Here is a 22,672-nt window from a genome sequence, read left to right as displayed (position 1 = left end):
TGACTTCAGCTCAGAGCAGGCTATGATGTTTCACAAGCTGTGCGAGCAGTAACGTGGCCTCTCTGGGCCTCCGGTCTGCGTCTCCACGTGGGCCCAGCGACCCCGTGTCTTCCTCCAGAGCAGCGCGTAGTAGCTGTAGGTGCTAAGAAAGTGTCTGTCATGGCTGCTTTTAAAAATATTTTTGTGTATCAGTCAAATATTATCAAGAAAGCAAACAGTGAACAAGTCACAGGTCTATGTCTCTATGTTCTAATTTTGAAAATATAGCTAGCTTTTAATCAACTTTTATCACAATGCAGCTCTTTTTATTTAGTATAATATTTGAAATTGGTTTCTCCTGTATCCAGCTGTGTGGAACCTGGCTTATCATTTAGGAATTACAACACTCCTACATAATTAGCAAGGATAAGGTGGGTGCGTGCACCTACAGGATAAGGCACAGACTGGATTTTATGTACCTCATTTTGATGTTACAATGGTGCCTTTCGGGAATTAATCTAGAGCCCAGGTCTTGCCAAAATTACTCTTACTTTGGCAGACTTAAAGAACTTGCAGAAATATACTATTATAACACAGATCCTCCAAAAGTGGTAACAAAGAAATGAGTTCTCCAATATTTTACTTCTGAATTGAAATACTTTATATTTTCTGGGAATCAGAAAAGTAAAAGAAAAAACCTTTAAATGAGTACAAAAGCCTTTAAATGCAAAAAACCTTTGTAGCACGAAAGCACTACATTTCCGACTAGTGACGATGTGAACTTGAATGTGGGTCAGGTTCGAAGGGCGGCCCAGCTGGGCCACCACGGCCTGGAACCCAAGTCGGAGATGCGCCTGAGCAAACCGCGGCTTGTGCTCTCGCCTGTAACTTAAATGCAGATTATGTGCAGAGAAATGTTTACTGTGAATGAAAATTTATATCTATATTTAGTTGGATCTGATAGCATTTGAAATTCTACTTTTGCCTGTCAAGTGCCACAGTGGCCTCCAGCACTTGATCTGCCACCCAGCTGTTCCGGGTGTCAGCAGCTGTCCCCGAGGCTGTGAGCTGCGTGACCTGGATGGGCGAGGGGTCGCTGCTGAGAAGTCAGCCCACCCAGTGCAAGGAGAGGTTCTAGCCGCCCCTCCCGCCCTGTGGGCAGCGGTGATAAACGCACACGACGTCCAGGATAACAGTCCTCAGGTGTTACGTGCCGTGGCTTCTGCTCATCTCAACAGTCTGCCAAACGGCCTCTCTGTGCAGCCCCGGGCCCCTCCGGACCCTGGCAGCCATCGGGAGTGCGGAGGGCGAGACACCCCTCCAACAGTCCAGACCCGAGCGCAGTGGGCGGTGGCAGAGTCCCCAGTCACTCACCACATGTGACAGGTGACTCTCTAACCTCCGCCTTGCTCGGCTACACTGTGGCCGTGAGAAACACACAGTCTATAGCAAACACAGTCTATGCTGAAAACCAACCTGGGGGAGTGATAAACGTCTCTTCACTTGGGTTTCAACAGCTGCTATTAATAGATTATCAGAAGTCAATGGATTGTAAGTCTGCAGCATTGAGATGTTAGAGAAAGTTAACCCAAGTTAAGGACTCTGCCGCCCGTCCTGTCTGTGGGACCGCACCCCCTCCCGAGCCTCTTTCCTCTTTGCACAGCAGCACCCCCCCCCGTTCTGGTAGTCAGGGTGCTCAGACTCGGAGCCTGGGGCCTCACCCCCTCCTGGAACTGGGGGCCGGGGGCCATATCGGGGAGCAGCACACGCCCTGGTACGGCGCACACAGGAGGTGGCGGGTTCGGAGCAGACGTCGAAGCAACGATGGTCCCCGCCCTGCAGACTGAATAGCATTGCTCCCCACTCCCTGCTCCAGGAGCAGCGGCCGTGCAGCGAGAGCGAAGGGGTCGGATCCCTGGTGGCCAGAAACGAGTGATCCAGGCAGGGGACATCCTGAAGAGTTTTTTAAAATATGTACACATAGAACATTGCAGGTATAAACTACTAGACGTCATTAAGAAGAGAGAGCTCCTCATATTTCTGAGTGCCTACTCCGTAAGTCACAGTACACAGTGCTTCATTAAATTGATCTCGGTGGCTCTCCATAAGGACTCTGGACAGAGGCATTTACATCCCCACTTTCAGACCAGGAAACGCAGACTTGCGGAGATCACTTGTCTCAGATTGCAGGTTCGGGCAGGTGGCAGAAGGAGGCCCTCTGACCCCAGAGCAGATCGGCACCAGAGACTTACTTTCTCCAGTCACAGCATTTGACAGTGCGTGATCCATGAACGCTTCATGGCGGGAGAAGACTCCTCTAAAAATATCCTTCACATTTATTTGCTTAATTTAAAGAATATAAAATCAAGCAGGCCCCTGTAAAAAAAAAATAAATGAATAAATAAGCCAAATAAATACACCTCACACCGTAAGCCGGGACTCATTTTGCTTCACTCAGTTAAGTATCCAGGGGCTAAACAGGGATCGATGCTCACGTTATTGATTCAGAACATTTTCAAGTTGAACTGGACGTTGTACAATTGTACAGGCACTGCAATAATTTCATAGTCAAAATATTCTTGAATAGCTGCACTTAGTGAATTCTCTTAGCGCTGTTACTGTCTTCACTTGGCTGTGACAGCTAGTTTTTTCTCTGCATTGGGCACTGTTAACAAATTTTCCTAACAGAGAATGAGAAGTTAACATTAGTGTTCAATTCTCAAATCATGTTTCTAATGTGCTGAGAGATTCATTGTTTACATCTTATGAACTATTTTTATCAAAATGGGAAATAATGATGCTCTAAGTTAAAAACGTAAAGACACAAACGCGTTTATACAGGGTGAGATTCTTTTAAAAAATACGTGGAAAAGGATTTTAAAGATACCAAAATGTTTCCACTGGTTTGTTCTGCAAGTCAGTCTCTGTTTTTGTTTTGCTTTGCTTTTATTTTCGAGCTTTTCGCATCACTAGTCTGCGCTCTCCGCATTTCTTCAATAGCATATATTACTTTTGTAAGCAAAAACATGACCCACTAACCCCATCCATTAAATTTGAAGCTGAATTTTAGACTTACAGCAATAAGGGAGCGAATTATTATTTGATGAGTTTAAAACAAAAACAGTCTAACACAAAGTTCGCTGTTTGCACCCACCCTCGGGCAGCGAATGCACTCAGCGGTAGTGATCCAACCTGCTTTCCCTGAGCCCTGAACCAGCCACTCCCCGCTCCTCCGGGGCGCCCCGCCCCGCCCAAGCGCGACCCTATGGCCTCTGTGCAACTTAAATGAGGGTCGTTCTTTTCATTATAACACCACAGAATTGGATTGATGGGTCAGTGGTCAGAAGGACAGAAACCTGACAAATGTAGCCTTTAAGCTGATAAGGAGTCTTCGCTGAAGCTGCTGTGACTTCCTGTTTTTCAGGGACCGCGGAGGAGGACGAGGGCGACGACCTCCTGCTCCGGTGGGTGGACGAGTTCTGGTGGTTCCCGCACATGTGGAGTCACATGCAGCCTCACCTCTTCCACAACGAGTCCTCCCTGGTGGAGCAGATGACGCTCAACAGGGAGTTCGCACAGGTGAGCGCTGCAGGCCTGTTCAGCCGGGAGGCGCGAGGCGCGATGACTGGGAGGCGGCAGAATTGGGTTGAATCCAGTAGAAATAGAAGAGGAAACAGTGGTGAGCGTATCCCGTGTGCGAGAGGCACACGTTGTGTTCTTTGGTTTCAGACCTGTGCGTGTACTGGGCCACAGCGTGACACCAAATGCATTTTTAAAAGTAGACCATTGTCAGAAGGCCCCCTCCCCCACCACCATGGAAGGGTTATTCTTGCATCTGCGAAGAACAGTGGCACTTTCTCCAGTGGATCCCCGGCGCATGCGTTATAGTCAGCTTCCCAAAAGCCTTGTCACATGATGACTGACTGGGTAGGCGAAGGGGTCGGAGACCCATGGATCCGGACCAGGGTCCAGGAGCTTAGCGCATTCCCTTCCACCCAGCAGACCCAGACACTCCGGAGTCTGACTCAGTAGGTTCCTGGTCAGAGCCCAAGAGCTTGGATTCCCAAGGAGTGTCAATGATGTGTGTGAACCTAAAAAGAAAGGACCAGAGTGAGAGACAACAAGCATTTATTTGAGGTCTGAGAACAGTTATACAGGAAGCTCTGATTCAGGCACAAGTCTAAATAGGACTCGAATTAGGAGACAAAGGCAAAGTGTGTCTACTAGGAAGGGGAAGAGAAGTTACACCAGTACAGTGAGCTAACAAAGTGGTGCGAACTCCGCGTCCAGCACTCAATTTTTGGCAGTCACTTTCAGTCTGCTACTGTCAACCAGTGGTTCAAGAGACCAGTTCAACACCAACAGGAAGCCCCAACTTGGGGTGCGGTGGAGGCGGCAGCTGTCCCGTGTCAGCCACTTCACTCGGACTACAGCATGGTATGAGGCCTCCCTGGGGCCAGGCCCCGCCCCAAGCGGACAGCTCCGCTCCGCTCTACTTCCCGGTGTGTTCTGTGCTGCATGGCTCTGCCCCACTGTACTCTGCTCTGGCTTGGCTGATCTGCTCCACTCGGCTCAGAAAGGATCAGTGTTCGTTCTCAGCCACGGAAACACAACCTCCAATTTTCCGTGGGGTGAAGAGTACACTCCCATGGCCCCGGGGGAGCTGGCTTATATGGACTAAGGTCCCCATCCCTGATCCCTTATTGGTCCACCCTAATGCAAATGAGGATGAGGACTCTAAGTCCTCACAGTTTGATTGGTCCCAAACGCACTGTCCTGATTGGTCAGAATAGATCTGCTGTGGTTGGTCAATGTAGGTGCCGATGAGGGTTAGGGCTGCAGAGCTTCAATTGGACAGGGAAAGCCTCAGTCCCATTGGTTGAAACAGGATTCCAGGAGCTCCTCTGTAAGGGCTGCTCCAAGGGTGGGAACACTGTGATGGTTGCTCCCAGTTGTGCCGTGTGACGCTGGCCCCAGTGCGGAGACAGCTGCGGGGCTCTGTTTTTTCACTGAGGCCCAGTTAGCCCTTCTTAGTGGGTACCTTCTTTCTCAGGGTCCGCAGTGATCAGTCCTGTAGTCACGAGATCTGCTTTCTTATTCTTTGCAAAATTCTTTGGGACGCAAGGCTGCTTTTGCCCCGTGCAAGGTTATTTCCCTCCTTTAACCATAGAGATTTGAGGCGTGGGGCTACCCTGCAGTCCCTCTGGGACAACACTCTGGCTCCGTTTTGAAGGGGCTCCGTTTGTGTTGCCATCTCCCGTGAGTGCTGCGAGGGCGGCAACCCCCTGCTCCAGACTGGGGGTGCGATCCACGTCCCAGGGGCCACGCCGGCCTGCTGTACACGCTGCGTCAGGCTTGAGCTGAGAAGGTTCTATTCTGTGTGTTTATTTTCCTTTTTAAATGACTGAGAAATGATCATGGGTGTATGCAGTTCGTATTCGGGCGTTCAAAGATGCGCGTTACTGCGATGCTGCCACGTTGTTCCCTTCAGCAGTCTGCGGAAGGGAAAACTGTCCCAGAAGGACGCTCGGACGCACGTCCGCAGGTTTGCACCCGGGGGGCAGGCGGTCAGGGCCGAGCTAGCAAAGCCCCGCTGCGGGGCGGCGTCCTCACTCACAGGAGCCATTTTTGGAGCGGTCTTTGCGCCGAGCTGGGTGGGGGCGCTGTCGGGCATCAGTGCGTCTCGAAGCACGTTGCAGGCACAGAGCCAGGGCCACCTGAGGCCTGGATTGTGAAGTTGCGCCTGTGTGGACGCGAATGGCGCACCCACTCGGTCTCCGAGCCCCGGCCTGTGTCACATCTGCGCGTGGGCTCTTCACTGCAGTGTGATCGTGAGCCGGCAGTTCCGATCGTGAACGCCGCACTGTGGCTCCAGGGTTCGAATCCTGACTTCCACCCACAACTGCTCCATCTTTAACAAGTATATGACAGCCTCTCCGGGCCTCGGTCTCCCCACCTGTAAAACGAGAGTAGTATGACTACCGGCTAAGACTGTGTTGAGGATACGAGTGCTTTGCTTGGAGTAGTGCCCACTGCTGAGCTCTCAGAAACCTACTTACTCAGTTCATCATAATGGCTTAATTCATCGTAATTGGTTTCTTAACCAAATATGCTCTATCTAAATCTCGATGCGTATGCAGTTTTGCCTTGCTTTAAAAAGCCCAATATTTCTGAAAATGAGTTGATAAGAATATTCATATGTACTTACTCTCAGGGAATGTCTAAACCAATTTTGTGCTGCTTCGGAACATTGTAAAATGAAGTAAATACTCCATTTCCCGAAAATAAACTTGCCTTGAGTAAGTTGCTGAATTCTCTCAGTGCGGCTACTTTGAAAATAAACTGTTTCTCATTGGCCAAAACCTCCCACCGCATTCCCACACTAAAGCCTTGCTTTGCGTGCAGGTAGGTTCTTCATGACGGTCGATTCCACCCGTTTGGGTAACTTCTTCCGAAGGCCCTGCCCAGCACTGGGGGACCCCGGTAATTGCTTTGTAATGGAGGCTGAAGGCTGTTTCAGGTCCACCCAGAACAATTACACCATGAAGTCAGTGTGGCCAGGAGCTAGTTGGAAACCTATAAATATGTTTTATTTAACAAGTATGATAAGTTGCATAGTCAAACTACTGCAACTGAGGTGAAGCCCATTAGACACACCCACTGAAGCCACATTGCCCTTCTGCAGTTACGATGTTCAGAGCCTCGCCTTTGTCCACACGGGGAACATGCGTGTGTGACCCGAGGGCAGGAAACACGCATCTTTCTTATGAATCACCATCTCTCGGGACCCAGGTGATCCTTGGTGTCCTTGGTGACCGCTGCCGTCCCCTCTGTCACCACTCTTGTGTTCTGCTCCTTCTCCTGGTTCGGTGACTCTGGTTTAGACCCCAAGGGCCCCCTCTTCCCACAAATCACTGCTGAGCCGGCTCCACCCAGGCTCTGGGTCCCCGAACTTGGAGGAGCACTTGCCAGCCCCCCACGCCCCCCACCGCACACGCCCCTGGGAACCACAGCACTGCAGGCTAACGAGCGGCTCAGTGGCCTCATCTCGTGTCCACTCACCCGTGTCCTCTCTGGGACGGAGAAGGAGGGGCCCGTGGGGAGGACGCGCTGCCTTTCTCTCTTCTTCCTCAGAGGAGGTTCCCCTGTTCTCGTGCCCTGTGGGTGGGACCACTTCTGTTTTGCTGCATTTTATCCACTTCGACCCGTGTAACCCCTTCACCCGACTCTCTGCGCCCGAGTGGCCACCTGGCGTCAGGGCTCCGCCCTGCGGTGGAAATGCAGCTGCAGCTGCTCAAGGTCGCCGCTGAGAGCCACCGTTTCCGGGCTGGACTTTCAGATTGAAACCCACTGTGGTTTTGTGGAGAAGTTGTTCAGTCTGTTGTGTGTATTTTTTCTGTCAGTAGTTCAATTCCCAAAGCAGGGTCTGCAAAAAGGGCTTTTAGATTTGAAAGAAGCACTAAATGACGAAATGGAGAGTTAACGGCATTTCCTTGGAAGACAGCGAGATGGAGTTTCCGCGAGTGTGTAGAGAACGGCACGTCCCCGTTTCGTTCTGCGGCCAGGAGCCCGTGAGGAGGAGGCACCGCGGCAGGTGGGGGTGACAGCAGCACACTGGACGCGCGTCCCCTGAGCCGTCACGTGACTGTGCTCTGGACCTGGGCTCGCAGGTGGCACTCAGAACAGCACGTCCAAGTGTCCACGGGGTCAGGACAGTCCTCTCTCATGTCTGTCAACCACCTTTGCCCTTGGAGTTGAGCATCCAACATTTCTCCTGTATTGTTTGACCGTGCTGTTCACAGACACAAGCCACCCATCACCACCTTCCTCCCCTGTGACAGTGACGTCTGTCGCCACCCTTTGCACCCGCTGTTCATGCCCTTGGGTTTTGTTCAGGTGATCAGGGCTGTGCACCTGGAGACTCGACCTTCGACCTCTATCTGTCACCGAAAAGTTTCAGGGTTTGGGTGACCTAATGCTCCCCCCTTGCAGAGAGCAGCTTTCTCGGAGCGAACTGCTCTTAAATGAGAAAAGGCACATGAAGCATCATGTCACGTTTGCACCAGGACCGGAGGCTTCCGATGTTAGTGCAGGTGACAGGGCTGCGGGACCTGGACCCTCGCTGGGTCCCCGGGTCTGCTGGACCTTTGCTCCTAAACTGTGACCCTAGAATTGCCAAGTTCTGTTGTTTGCTTCTTCCGATTTTCCAGGACTGCGGGCGTCCTCGTGGGGCCGCTGCAGTGCGGTCTGAACCTGGCAGGCGACTCCCGCTTCGCGCAGACAAAGCCGTCAGACTAGAGGGCCGCCGAGGCCCCTGGGTTCCCAAAGTCCTGTGCTCTGCGTGGCCCTCGGCATCTGCTAGAGTGAGCTGCTTGGGCTCATTTCCAATGGGACGGTGACAGCCGTCGGCTGCTGGGCAGGCCATTTGTGTGTGGTCACAGAGAGACCCCAGGCCCGGTGTCGGGTGGCCCAGCTGGGTGCTCCTGGATGGTATCGTGCCGCACCCCTGGCAAGAGCCCAAGGTCTCTGGGACAGCTGGCATGTCTCCCCAAGGTCACTGCCGCCTCCTCCTCGGGGCCCTTTTTTCACGATGCCCTTTGTTAACCAGATTGCAGGTGGCACAGACCTGTCTGTGCGAGAGTGGATGTAGCAGAAAACCTAAAAGGTCAACACGGGGAATTGGAGCATGTAAATGGTGTCGTGATCAGTGTTTCGTGTGACAAGTGAAAATACTTCGATTTCTCACTGACAGCGCACGGGGCCTCTGGCAGGACGAGGAATTGTGCACCACCCGCCCCAGCCGGCTCATGCAAGCCGTCTCCCAGCTCTCAGCTCCTGCTCTCTCCAGACCGGCAGCATGAAGAGCAGGGTGACCTTTTTGCCTGCAAACGAGGATGGGTGTTCCGCTAGCTATTAATAGTCATACTGCTCAGCAATGAGTTTAGAGAGAAATGACTTTTCTTGCCTCACATTGCATCGTGCTGAGGCCTGGATGTGCCAACCCTGTCCCAGCAGGCAGGCGGAAGGCGCCCCCTCGCACGGAAAAGCCCCTCGGCCCAGATTACCCTGGCAGGGAGCAAATCACAGCCCCACCCCAAACTTCCATTTTATCTGTAGCAGCTTCCTTCCACCAAGTAGCCGTTTTACTGCTGACCATGTCTAACCTCAGAGGACAGAATACCACCTGCAAAGTGCACTTTAATATTCGGCAGCCACACGGAAGGAAATGAACTATTGGTTCCACTTAAAGCGCACTGCTACGAGTCTGCTGAGACTCGCACCTGTCCGCTCTGCGTGCCGAGGCCGTTATTTCTGGTGAAGTGTGAAGCCTTGAAAGACGTCCTTTCTGCTTTATAGCTTCTGGGCACCCAAGTTACCTTGTCAGATTAGCCAGAGGAGCTCCGGTCCTTCTCCGGAGCTGACAGTGCCAGTCCCAGCCGAGGTTCCCCAGAGATGAGCTAAAAATGGCTCAGAGCCGTTGTGTTTCATTTACTTGCTTTAAGGCAAATAAACATTTCCTTTAAATAGTAAGTTTTCTTTGTATAACGCAGAACAATGAACTGCGCTCAAAATCCAAAAGGAAAAGCCAGGTTCCTCTGAACAGCACCAGGCCTGAGCGATTTGGCCTCTGAGACTTGGGTTGGCCCCCAGCGCCCAGCGCCCAGCGCCTGTGTTTGGCCTCAGATCTGTCTGGGCTCAGATTTCATCTTCGCCAGTTACTACATGGGCTGCCTTTGTCACTGACTTAAAGTTGCTGAGCTTTAATTTTCACATACGTAAAATGGGGATGATAGGAGCTCCCACCACGTACATTTTTCTGAGGAGAACATGAGATGTGCAGCTACATCTGTGTGTCTGATGCTGGGCAAAGTGCTGGCGTGTGATATTTCAAAAAGCACTTATTACCATCTTCACCACCACCATCATCACCACCACCACCATCATCACCACCACCACCACCACCATCATCGCCACCACCACCACCATCACTATCATCACCATCATCGCCACCATTATCATCCTCGTTATCACCACCACCACCGCTCATTATGGCTGCCATAATTTTCACCATATTTCTTCAAGAAGTATATGAGCATTCCCTTCAAAATAACAGGATGATGACAATGACAAAACCAACAAATGACTCTTTGCATATTTGACATGCATGTTGGAGCAGATACAAGACATCACATTTGCCTCGCAGTCCTCTGTCCATTCCTAACTCAACCTGAATGTGGTCGCTGATTGTACCCAAAGGGCTTGGTGCTACCCACGGGGTCAGGCATCCACTGGGGGTCTTAGAACATGCCCCACAAGGAGATGGGGGGACTACCACGTCCATTTTCACGTTTGCTTCAGAATGAGTCCAGAGTTTTCTCGTGGAGTCGAAGAGTCTAGCCGAAGGGCTGATTTCTCAGCTCTTATTCTAGGTTGGGGCACTTAACTCAGTTCTGGCCAATGAGAGGAAAGCCTACGCCACACATGGGACCTCCAGGGAAGGTGGACGGACACACGGACCCACCCTCTGCCCGGGGCCTTTGCTTCTGTTTCCTGCGCAGCTTACGCACTTGGCCGGGACTCATCATAAAACCAGATTGGGGGGCCCCAAGGCTCACTCCTGGCCCTCGGACGTCGGGACCCGCCGCTGTCCCCGAGACTCACCGTCACTCAAGGCAAACAGGCCCTTTCCGATGCTCTGCTCCGTCTGCACGTTTGTGTTTCTGGCGCACAGCTGGAACCCGTGGTTTCCCACTGCAGATTCCCTTAAGCCGCTTCGAGTTTTGCCTGTGTCTGCACTGCCCCATCGTCTGCAATCTGCAGCCCACAAAAGGCGTGTTGACACGGAATACCCTGAACGAGACGGCCCCACTCCTTAAGGAGGGTCGATAGCGAGCCTTTCTGCCTATTTATCAACCAATTATTAGATAGCAGTTCTGTGAGTAGATCCTTGGAGTGGTCAATAACAGCATAATGAGCTTTCGCAGGCGGATTTTAATTTCATGGCTTCAATGACCAAACTTGTTTTTAATTATTAAATGACTGTGAAATAGTCCAGAGCCAAGATTTTAAAGATTTTTCAAATTTAACCCCTACTACACTAAACATACACTGTCAAATTGGACAATCCATGAATGTGCCAGTGACCACATTTTCCTTTTTCTCTTCTTTTCTCTCTTGCATTTTTCTATTTGAAAGATGCTTTCAGCTTGTGCGTCTCCCCTACTTGGCCATCCTGAGTGTCACTGCTTTGTTCCATGGTCCCCTCCTCAGGGCGGACACTTGGGCTCCCTGCAGCCTTGCCTGTGGTGACTCAGGCAGTTTGAAAACATGAGAAATTGTCCCCAAGCAGGTCAGCGCTGGTTAACGATGTAGGAGGCGGATTGTGCTCGAAGGGAAGTCGTTTCGGACGAGATCTGTACTGATTCTTTGGTTCCCAAATGTGATGCCCCTTTAACACGCCGATGACAAGGTGGGAATATAATGTTTTGGTGTGATCGTTGTTTGAAACACGTCAGCTTGTCCACAGAAAAGGCTAGTAATTGAATCATCTTTGTAGGCAGTGATGTGTGTGAGCATAATTTGTTTTTTTTAACATGTAGGCACAATTTATTAACCTAAGATTACATTTCGTTTGATGAAATTGAATCTATTTCATAAGGTAGTGAAGGTTCCACAAAATTAAAAACAGTCACAGATATGAATTATTTTAAGTCTTAGGCCCAGATGTCCCCAAAGGACAAAATGTCATAGCAGCCAGTATATGGGGGACCGGGCTGCCAACCAGGGGGGGACTCGTGCCCACCCTGAGGACTTAAGATACTTTTCTGCCAAATGTGCTTGGCTGACATTAAGGGGGAAAACGACTCTTAAGGGAAATCTCAGCTGGACTCAAAGTTAATATTAGAAACGATTCCGCTGCCCAGGGAAAGTCGTCGTTTGTGCAAATCTGCGGCTGCAGAGGGTGCGTTTAAATCGGTGAATCCGAACTGTCCTCTGTGTGATCGCGGGCGACTCTCCAGTACAGGGCACTTGAGCCAGCGTCACGAAGGACCCCCCACCCTCTCGGACCACACACACACATGCACACACACGCACACACACGTGCACACGCACACACACCCACCGCTCCGACCTATGCCAGGGCTTTATTCCATGAACAGGGGAAGTGGAAGACAGAGAAAACCACGCACTCGGGGTGTGTGCTGCAGATAAACGCCCCAGGCACTGAGGGCGGAGATGGGTTAACAAGGCCATTAGTGAAGACTCTCAGGGTTCGCACACTGCTGTTTTCCCACGGGGACGCGCTATGGCAAAACCTCCCTGACAGTCACCTGAAAGGGCCCTGAGAGCTGAACACACCGTCTCTCCCTTTCCTGTAAATCGGGGTCCGAGCAGCCAAGGCCGGTCCGCACCCCCAGACGGCCGTGTGCTGGCTCCCCGATGACACTCGGGAGCTTTGTGACAACTCCGGGGCCTCCTGGCCTCGTTGAGGTGTCAGGGACAGGCGTGGCTGCCCCCTCCGGTGCCTTCCGTGTGGCTTTGTTCCTGGGCCTTCTGGCCTCGCCTTGTCCTGCAGTCACAGCTCCTGGGAGAAGGGTGACTCTTTGGCTGGTGCCAGGACCTGAGGGACTGAACTGTCCCCTGCGCCCAGCAGGAGCCCAAAGCTCATTTCCTAGGGTTGTTCTCGTTACCTGGTCTCTGCAGAGTCACTTCTTGGGACGGACGTTAGAAAGCAGCGAGGCTGGACAATGAGGGTCAGTCCCTGAACAGGGGGGGTGGTGGCGTGAGGGGGGCCCAGGCCGTCCCGGGAGCTGCGCGTGGACGGGCCTGGGGCGCGGCAGCTGAGGGACCCCCTCGCCGCGGCTCGTTGGTTGTGCCAGACGCCGCCGTGTGATAGAAACTGCGAAGGGATCTTCGGTCACCACTGTTCTCCTCATGGACTCCATCAGCTCCCATGTACTACTGTGCGTTGTCATTTACAACCTCAGCGGAAGGGATTTCAGTCCTGCAAGAAGCCCTCATAAAGTCGAGAAGCATTTAAAGGGAGAACTATAAAGACACAAAAATTAGAAAATTGCAGGTCTAAAGCACGGGCCTTGCAATATAAACCCAATCTTTGGCATTTTTTTCATATTTGTGTTTTAAATTTACCCGTTGCCCCAGATTTGACTGGTTTTCACCCAAGCATCTCACATGAGTGTGCATTTTGTAACAACAAAGTGAGTTGCGCAGGTCCGAACCCGGGGAAGGGGGGTGCCTCGCGCTCACGCGGCCGCCCCCGCCCAGCGCAGGGCCCCCTCCCACCCTCGCACCGCCCTCGGCAGCAGCTTCCCACCACACCACCTGCTCCTGCGACATCCTGGCCCCTGTCGCTAGGCCTTCTCCCCAGAGGACGGGGCAGGACGGGGTTCAGAAGGCGTCCCGCCCACGCCGCTCGGATCGATTGACTCCGCGTGTGGGTGAGCAGCCAGAGCCTCGTGGTTTTCACTTCTCCGCCCGAGTTCCTCGTCACACACACCGTCATACATGTAACACTCATGCACATGCAGTCGCACGCATACACAGTTACGCTAACATACACACCGCCACATGCATGTAGTGACACACACACATACACTCATACATACACACACTCATATACACATTTATACTCACACACGCACACCAGGCTCTTCCATGTCTCCTATTTGGGACTCGGGGCACTTTTTTCTATGGTTTTTCTGCCTCTGTCTCAGCAAGGGCCACGTTCCATTCCGTCTCCCCCCAACTCTCTCTGTTCGAAACCCAGAATCCGTCTCAGCCACACACACGTGCCCACAGCGAGCACCGCGCCTGTCCCGCCATCAGCTTTGTGGGCCCTGAGCTGCGGGAAGATGAGACGACTCGCGTTTCTGTTCCCCACGTGGCACAGAGGTCAGCGTCCCCTCCGCAGAGGCCGTGGCCCCCCTCACTGCGCTCCCCTAACCCTGGGGGCCCTCTGACTCTCTTCCAGGAGCACGGGATCCCCACCCACATGGGCTACGCGGTGTCGCCGCACCACTCGGGCGTCTACCCGGTGCACGCGCAGCTGTACGCGGCCTGGAGGAAGGTCTGGGGCGTCCAGGTCACCAGCACGGAGGAGTACCCGCACCTGAAGCCCGCGCGCCACCGCAGAGGCTTCATCCACAACAGCATCATGGTGAGCGCGCGCGCACGGGGCGCAGGCGGGCCTCGCGCGGCACTTCCGACCCCTCACACCCGCACCCCGAATCCTGCCGCCCCGCGGCGGTGACCGGCCCCGCGGGGACACGTCCTCTGTCCGCACCCCGGCTTCTTAAACAGTGGGTGGTTCTGGCGAGAACGAGACCAGCGCCAACCGTGGGAGAGGGTTCTCGGAGGCGATGCGCTGCGGTTTGGGGACCGAAGGTTTGCCCGAGGACCTCCCACTGCGGGGAGCTTCCCTGTGTCTGTTCGGTGGGCGGTTTCCCTGAGAAGTTTCCGGGCCAGAGAACACCCCGCAGGGCACCGCGGTCTGGAGTCTGAGCAGAGTCCAGCGCCCAGCCTCCAGGGCGGGTGGCTCCCTCTGTGCGTTGGCTTCCGGCACCTTTTCTGGGACATCACAGGAGTGAAGGTGGAGGTTTTTGTTTCAGATACAGTCACTGAAAAAATAATAATCTGATGTAAGAATGATGCATCATTTCCTTTATATGAGAATAAAGCCAAATGAGTTTTACATGGGAGTTTACAACCTCAGAAAGGAAAAACGGTCTTCTTCAGTCTGAGGTTAAACAGCCCATCTCCCCGTCCGTCGCCTGGAACTTAGCGAGGCGGACTCACTCTTCTCCCCCCTTTAAATTTGCGTGTCTCCCCAGCCCATCATTCAGGTGCCTGGGACACAGAATTACCTCCCTGTCCATCTGTGTCATCACTGTCTAAAACCAAAGAAAAAGCAAACTTGCTCAACAGTTATTCCCCATTAAATATTAATGTTTTAGTGTAAATTGGCACTGGAAGCCTCAGACCTAAGTGGAGCTGCTGATAATGCAGATGGAGGTGTCGCTCTTCGAGGAAATCAGGAGGCAGAAGACGGACTAGTCCTGTCATTCCAGACCAGAGCGACAGGGCCCAGCTGTTCCACAGGCTGCCGCCAGTCGACACATTAGGAAATAAAAACCTTCCTTTTAACCAATATTACGTGCATTCATTTACCTTAGGTTTAATAGAAACCAGTATGAAAACTGAGCAAAGAATAAACACAATTAAAACTACTCTCTACAATTGGATGCAGTTTTCCTTTAGATAATGAGTAGTTTATTAGTCAAAATAAGTTATTGGAATCAAATCACTTATTTGCTTTCTGTGTTGAATGTTAAGCTTTACCACAGAACATGCCAGAAGCAGTCATTAGATTGTGTAACTACTTCCGTGATTAAAATTTCAATTCAGAGCATCGGAAAAGCCAAGCCAGGGTCAGGTGGGCGTGATGAGGGCGGGCGGAGCCTGAGAGCCGTCCGCCCACAGCTCAGGGGCGAGGATACCAATGCCCAAGGCCACGAGGAATTAACCTGGCAGGATCCCCACGCTTGGATTCATGAGCCCTAAGAAGGCTTTTATTTCTGCCAGTCCTTTGACACCACTCACTGGTGGGTAGGATTGACGAAGCTGAGTGGGAAGCTTCACACACACACCTGTATGTCAGAAGACGGACAGCGGGTCTCGGAGCAGATTAATCCTGAACCGTCTCGGGGCCGAGCGGCAGACCGTAGCTGTCCCACTGGGCACCCCAGGAGCAGGCGGGACCCTTCGGGGAAGACAGTGATGCCGGGGAGAGCACAGCAGCTGGGAGAGGGGACCCCGCGTGGGATGCACTCACGCTGTGAAAGAAGCCACAGGCTGAGTCTCCGGGGCCGAGCGGGGCTGTGAGGACAGGGCCCCAGGCACGTCACCGGGTCATGGGGCCGCCCGCAGTCAAGGCCGACTCAGCGGCACAGGGCACACACCTATAGCTTTGAGGTGCCAGCTCCCTTGCCATCTCCATCATCCCACCAAAATCAGCTCTTGATCACAGTGAACCCCGGGCTCCCTCGGGCTGTGCAGTAGCGGGGGCAGCCGCAAGTCCTGGCAGCAGAGCAGTGGTTAACGAGTCCCTGTCTCCCGTGTCCCACCCTCAGGTCCTCCCGCGGCAGACCTGCGGGCTGTTCACCCACACCATCTTCTACAGCGAGTACCCCGGCGGACCCCAGGAGCTGGACCAGAGCATCCGGGGCGGTGAGCTCTTCCTCACCGTCCTGCTGAACCCGGTACGTGTTCCCTGTGTGCCAGGCACGCGAACGTCAGGGGTCTCAGGAATGTGCTTCCCTGGTATCTGCAACTGCCGGCCCTGCCAGGGAGAAGTTGGGCTGCGGTTCCCAATTATCTCTCCCTGGGGACCTCAAACCAGGCGAGACGCGGGTGTGTGCAAAGCTGGTGTTGGGAACAGCGATTCAGTTGCACAGGAGCCTTGCAGGTTGAGTCCTGCTCTCGAAGGGCAGCAGCGACGTCCACGCGCCCTGTGGGCAAGGCTGGCCCCTCACAGTCACTTCATGGCGCTCGTTCTGTCCCTCAGGTGAGTTTGCTTCCCGCTCCAGACCTCAGGAGACCTGCTCCTTCTGCCAGCACCTCCGCTGGTTTTATTTGGGATCACAGAGAGAATCTGGGCCTTTTCTCCCTTTGGTGGCGCCCTTTCAGCTCCCAGTGACGGCCATGTCACTTCCTGCCATGTTAGGGAAAATGTGGCGGTGGGGGTGGTCTCTGCTCTGTCCCCTGGGAGGCTCCCTCCTCTAAGGTCTCACAGAGGGTGTCTGCTTTTGCGCCCCAGGGCGCACGGATGCTGGAGGGGCCATGTTCCGAAGAGAGTCGCTCCTGCTTTCAGCAAAGCAGCCGCGCACTATCGGGGGAAGCTCCAGGTACGCCTAAAGGGATTATTTATACAAGTCATGTGCGGTATTTATTTGGTATTTTAAATTCCCGATGGAATTAAATAAAAACCTACCCCACATAGAGGTGGAAACTGTGAAATGGATAGGGGGATGGGGGACTGGAAATGCTTTGTTACAGTTAAGGACCCCCCACACACACACACTGTGCAGTTATTAAAGCAAAACAAACCGTAACCACTGCCGACCTCACTGAAAAAGCCTGCGGAGCCGCCGGGTTGATCTCAGCTGCAGGCGGAGCTTCGCGGTGGCAGGGGGCGCCTTCCGGCCACATACCACACCTGCTCATCACCGTGAGGCGGTGGTGGACTCAGGGCAGGGCACACGTGCAGAGGACAGAGACCCGAGCACCCGACGAGTGCGCGCCACGGCCGGGCTCGTCCGAGCTGCGGGCAGCCACCACCCGTGTCCCGGGCAGCCCTGTGCGGACAAGCAGATGGGCAGGAGGCCGAGCGGGAGGGTTCACCAGAAGGAGGGTGCTCTTGTGCCCCCGGAGGTGGGCAGGCCCCAGCTCCGCGCCGGCAAGATGCACACGCAGGAGGGCCGGTGGGCAGACCCCAGACCCCGGAGCAGCCCAGGCTGCAGTGCAAGTCCAAAGGCAGGAAACCCTACGGTCCCAGCTGGGAGCCAGTCGGGGGGTGAGCACTCACTGTGTTCTGTCCCTCCACTGACCGCGGGGGCCGGCGTGCTCTCCTCGGTTGACCAGTTCAGGTCCCGTTGTGTGAAAACCAGACACACTCGGTGTGATGTCTGCGCAGCTGTCCCGGCACCTGTGTCCCAGTCCCAGTCACGTCAACTCTCCAACCACCCGCCTGCCAGCTGAGGAGCCCCCTGGGAGTGGAACGAAAGCTGGAAGTGGAAGTGCAGGAGAGACCACGTGAACTGGGAACCTTTGTCCGGGTGTCCTGCTGCGGATGGAGGTGCCACGGCGGGGGCTGTGAGCAGAACTCCCCCCTCCCCCGCAGACGTGGGGAGAAGCGCTGAGGCTGCCGGATTAGCTGGTGTCTCTAGTGAGACGGTTCCAGCAAGTGTGGCGAGGAACGAGCTCCGGAGCGGAGGGAGGGAGGGAAGAAACAGAAAAACCAAGAGGCCGCTGGCCTTCACGCCCGGCTGGTTCCCCGCATCCAGCCGCCTCTTCCGTCACCTGCGACCGTGCTGTTTGGGGCGTCAGTCTAAGTTCCCTGGGGAATGTGCTTGTTTGCAGCACTCGGCACCGTGGAATCGTCCCGAGGAAGAGCACCTGCTCTCCCTGTGTCCTGGCCCACGTGGCCACAGGAAAGTGGCGTCTGGGACGCTGGGCCCAGAACACGGGGTCACCGGTGTTGGCCTGAGCCCTGAGGACTGAACGCCCAGTGACTGACGTGCACAACCCAGAAACCCTGCAGACACTGTGGGTCGTGACGGCTCCCTCACAGGGCGAATTTCTCCGAGGATTTCGACTGGCGTACGGATTTCAGTCCTCAGTGCCGGGTTTGCCGGTGCCGGTGAGGAGGTGGTGATGGGGCCTGCCCCAGATGGCGGTGTGAATAACCCAGGTCCTCCGGGCACATTGGAACGACGGGCCAAGTGCAACGAAATGAAACGCAACAGGGAGCAGAGGAGAGCCCCAAGATCACTTCCAAGGAAGCGAGCGGCGTAAGGCCAGCACACAGGGCGAACCTGCCTAAGGGCGGATTGAACCTGCCAGGCCGGGAGCTGTCTCCGCTGCACCTGGACGCGTGCCCCTCGTCACCGAAGCCATTCAGATGGCACGTTGTGGGAACGTGGGCTCCCTGGCTTTGGTGTCTCACCTGCTGCCGAGAATCCGTGTTTGGTTCTATCCGGTCAGACTGGAAAGTGGAGCCCTTTCAATAGAGGCATAAAAAATACAAAGCAGGTTTAATTTTAGATATGACAGACCCACATTAGAAATCTAGCAAGATCCATGCTGCAAGGTCAGAGGACAGAGTGCACTTGCCACGTGATCAAAGACTGAGATGAGACAGGGAGATTCAGCAGCGGAGAAAGCAGTTCCGCCACCAGGGCCCGGACAGAGCTGGGGCAGCCGCTCACACAGCAGGTGGAGTGAGCTCCAGGTGGTCCCTGGGTTCCTTTGTGGGGCTGTGCCCTCCAAGGACACCGAACGCTCAGACGGTGTGCGGGGGTGTCCCCGGCACTCCCCCGACCCCAGAGCACTCAAAAGCAGGATTGACAACAGCATCGTTCTTTCTGCTGTGGGAGCTCGTCCACCTGAGGAGGGGACCGGATCCGAGAACCGTGACAAGTCGCCCGTGTGTGTCTGGTTCCCACCGTCCCCGTCCACACTGCAGTCGGGCGCGTGCCACCTGAGAGCAGCACACGTCTCCCACGTCCCCGTCCAGTGTCAGCTTCACGGGAATGCCCGTCCCCCCTAAAGTTTACCAGCACCCCCGCTGTGCCCGAGGGTCCCTGATAGGTTTTCTCCGTGCATTTCCAACAGTAGTTTTGTGTGTGTTAATTTTGACTCTTGCTGATATCCTATTTTCTTATGCATTTTAAGATGTCATTATTTTCTCATATACCGTGAGACAGAAAATGCAAATTGGAATGTGTTTTACATCTTGACTCACGTGTGAACTGTAACTGCCACATGCGAGATCTTTCAGTTCAGAGTCCTGCCAGGAATGGGGCTTCCTGATTTCCTTGGTCACCAGCTCCCTTTGCCCAGATGAATCGTGCAATTGAAAACTAAATGACAGGGGGCCATTTGCGTGGCATTTCAAAAGACCAGCCAGGCCCGTGTCACTTAACATTCAGAGAACTTCCTCTCCTCGGATTCTTTCTCGACCCGGTCACAGACCGGTATTTTCCTGTTCTGCTTCACACTGTCAAATACTAACGTGTATTTCCCTGGTGCCGAATCCTTCCTGTAGTTTCAATATAATCTTTGTTCAGACAGGAAGAAATATAATTTAATCATGGATGAGGTGAAACAGCTTATACCAGGTGAGGCACCATCAGTCAAGTCCAGACACTGCGCTATAAAATATGCAGCAGCCGATGACGGCGAGGAAGTCTGGGCCGTGGCGGATGGTGCGCCCGTGGCTATAAAAGCTGGAAATGAATGTGCCCTACCAGATGCCGTTTTCCCCCTTACTCACTTCAGTTTTCTCCCGCACAAAGAACAGTGTGAAAGTGGAATTTTCTAAGTTTTCTTAATGGACATGGTCAAAGATGCTCAGATTCTGCAGTGCTTGAAAATGGCCAGGAAACCTGCCTCGTGTTCCCAGGTGCAGAGCAGAGCCCAGACCCCCAGCGCTTGCCTGTCTGGGGCCGGCTGCAAATTCCGGTGATCTTGGAGCTGACCTTGGAGTTCAAGGGGCTCCTTAGTGAGCTTCGGGCTCCGTGTGTGTCCATCTCGGAGCCCCGCGTCTGGCGGCAGGCCTGCACGCTGACCCCTGCGGCTCCACAGGCAGGTTGGGGGGTGGGCGGCTGTGGGGAGAACCTCAGAGTGGGAGGACCTGGCTGGACTCCACCTACTGTTCCTGGTGCGGGAGCGGTTCTCAGAAGCACGTCAGACGTGCAGCACAGAGAATCGGATTGCAAGAGGCCTCCCGAGTCTGCTTAGAGCAGGGGAAAGGAATTATTGATGACCGATATCCAGGCATTCAGCGTTCTCTGATGACTTCAATTTCGAGTTTCTGTGACCACTGTGCACTATATGGAAAATTCTAACGACCGGATAAAAGCAACTATATATTTCACCAAAATATACCTCTTTATAGAATAACACAGGGTAGGTTTGGAGTCGTGAGTACATGAAACACCGGCTCATTGTTTATTATGTGTTAATCATTGCGTTGTTCCCCGTGAGACAGCCGTGAGCCTCCTCTCACCCTGCCAGTTAGTCCTGTCAGTCACATCTCTAACTGGGTCACGGGAGGCTGGGATCCGTGCCCCCGAAATGTGTGTGTTTGCAGAATAAAGCCAGTCTGGCTGCTCTGCTCAGGGGAGCTCTGCCTCCTGCCGGCTCCGGGACCTACAGCCCCTGGTGTGGTGGGGGTGGAGGCTGGGTGGGCAGAGGCCGCGGAGGGTGCCAACCGTGGGAAACCCTGTTTCCACGAAAGACCACATCACCTCTCCTGTTCCCTTAGTCTGTTTTTTTAAAGATTTTATTATTTTTAGAACAAGGGAAACATCATTGTGTGGCTGCCTCTCATGTGTCCCCTACTAGGGACCTGGGCCACAACCCAGCCATGTGCCCCTACTGTGAATTGAACCAGGGACACTTTGATTTGCAGCTGGCGCTCAATCCATTGAGCCACACCAGCCAGGGGTCCTCGGTCTGGTTTGTTAAACTTTCCTTGGAGATTTGCAGGCTTGCCCTTCACAAAAGGAAGTGAGTCCCCAGCACCCAGTGACTCACGCTTTCGGCAGTGGTCTGGGTCCAGGGGTCCTGGCCTCTACAGGAGAGTGTCCCTCTTGTCCACTCTGAGGTGGGGACCAGTGACCACAGGGGCCTGGAGCGCGCAGAGAAACGGCGCCCTCCCCGCTTTTAGGGAGGTGCAGGCCCTGCAAAGTCACCACGTCCTCCACCTGCGGAGGGCTGAGTTCGCGGTGCGCCCCCCACAGGGCGCACGGGTTTGTCTTCCAAGGGGACTCTGCCCTCTGCCGAACAGCAGGAAGCCAGGCCTCCTCCCGAGGCTTCTGCGTTCCCGCGTAGTCGCAGCCCAGGAACAAGTCAGAAAATCGCGTCGTTTTTTTTCCATTTCGTTTCCCTAGAACAGTAAATGAACACAGCAGAGCTTTACTGGGGAGTCTATTTCGTCGAGTGTAACGGGATAATTTAGTTTTCCCGGAGCGTATGGAAGGCGGCGGAACGACTCCTCCGCGGGAACACACTTCCCGGGGCGCAGACCACGGCCTCCTCCCCGCGGGGGCGTCGGTCGGTAGATGCGCCTTTTTTTTTCTGTTTTGAGTGACGTAAGGTGTCAATGCGGGTCCCAGTGCTCTTGGCACCGAGGGGAGGGTGGGGGCGAGATCGCTGAGGTCCTGACAGTGAGAGGAGAGCGCTCGGCCGCCGAGTCCGGGCGCGGAGTCCCAGGCGCGGAGTCCCAGGCGCTGCAGCCGAGGGCGCGCCCGTCGGAGGGAGGGCCGCCGCCCCACCGCGGAGTTCGCGGTTCCGCCGTGTCCGCCGCAGGCGCCGAGTCCCTCCGAGCGCAGGGTTTCCATCCCCTACCGCGCCTGCTTCGGCTCACATTTCTGGGTTTCGGGAAGTGGAATTATCCTGTCTCAGATCTTCCACTGCCGCGTATGTGTCGGCAGGATCAGGAGTATTTATGTCAAAACTTAATTTGCGGGTATTCGAATTCTTTGAAGAATTTTTTTTAAGTCTTGCATTTTCATCTGTGCAGTCTCATCAAGAGAGATCCGAAGGGTTCTGCCACTCAAGTTAACTTGTGCTGGTATTTATTTGTTAAATCTCTCTTTGAGATGTAATGAATCTTAAATGGAAAAGTAATTGAGAAAAATCATTGGAAGTCGCGGAGGCTGGTGGGCTTGGTCAGCTGGAGCTTTGCTCCTGCACAGAATGGCGCAGGTTCGATCCCCGGTTGGGACACGTACATTGGAGGCATCGATCTGTTTCCCTCTTTCTGTCTCTCTGGGGTCAATGAGCATATCCTCGGGTGGGGATTTTTTAAATAATAACAATAATTGGAAATCTGGTGTTGAATTTGTAGTGAATTGTCACAATGCCACCTACTGCTTAGACGGCAGCA

At 53.9% G+C, this 22,672-nt stretch overlaps 1 protein-coding gene across 1 annotated transcript in view; it reads left to right on the top strand.

Annotated features, from left to right (window-relative positions):
• LOC119037689 (bifunctional heparan sulfate N-deacetylase/N-sulfotransferase 4-like) overlaps positions 1 to 22,672 on the top strand; it is an 85,475-nt gene that overhangs the window by 35,249 nt on the left and 27,554 nt on the right. The window contains exons 3-5 of the mRNA XM_037129982.2: positions 3,404 to 3,558; positions 13,973 to 14,158; positions 16,131 to 16,259. Of these exons, the coding sequence (XP_036985877.2) occupies positions 3,404 to 3,558; positions 13,973 to 14,158; positions 16,131 to 16,259 (470 nt within the window). The remainder of the gene's footprint in view (positions 1 to 3,403; positions 3,559 to 13,972; positions 14,159 to 16,130; positions 16,260 to 22,672) is intronic.

This window comes from Artibeus jamaicensis, unplaced genomic scaffold (assembly GCF_021234435.1).
Source record: "Artibeus jamaicensis isolate MK-2021 breed Jamaican fruit bat unplaced genomic scaffold, CSHL_Jam_final scaffold_537, whole genome shotgun sequence".
In the NCBI taxonomy this organism is placed as follows: Eukaryota; Metazoa; Chordata; class Mammalia; order Chiroptera; family Phyllostomidae; genus Artibeus; species Artibeus jamaicensis.
This window is presented reverse-complemented; position numbering and strand designations above follow the sequence as displayed.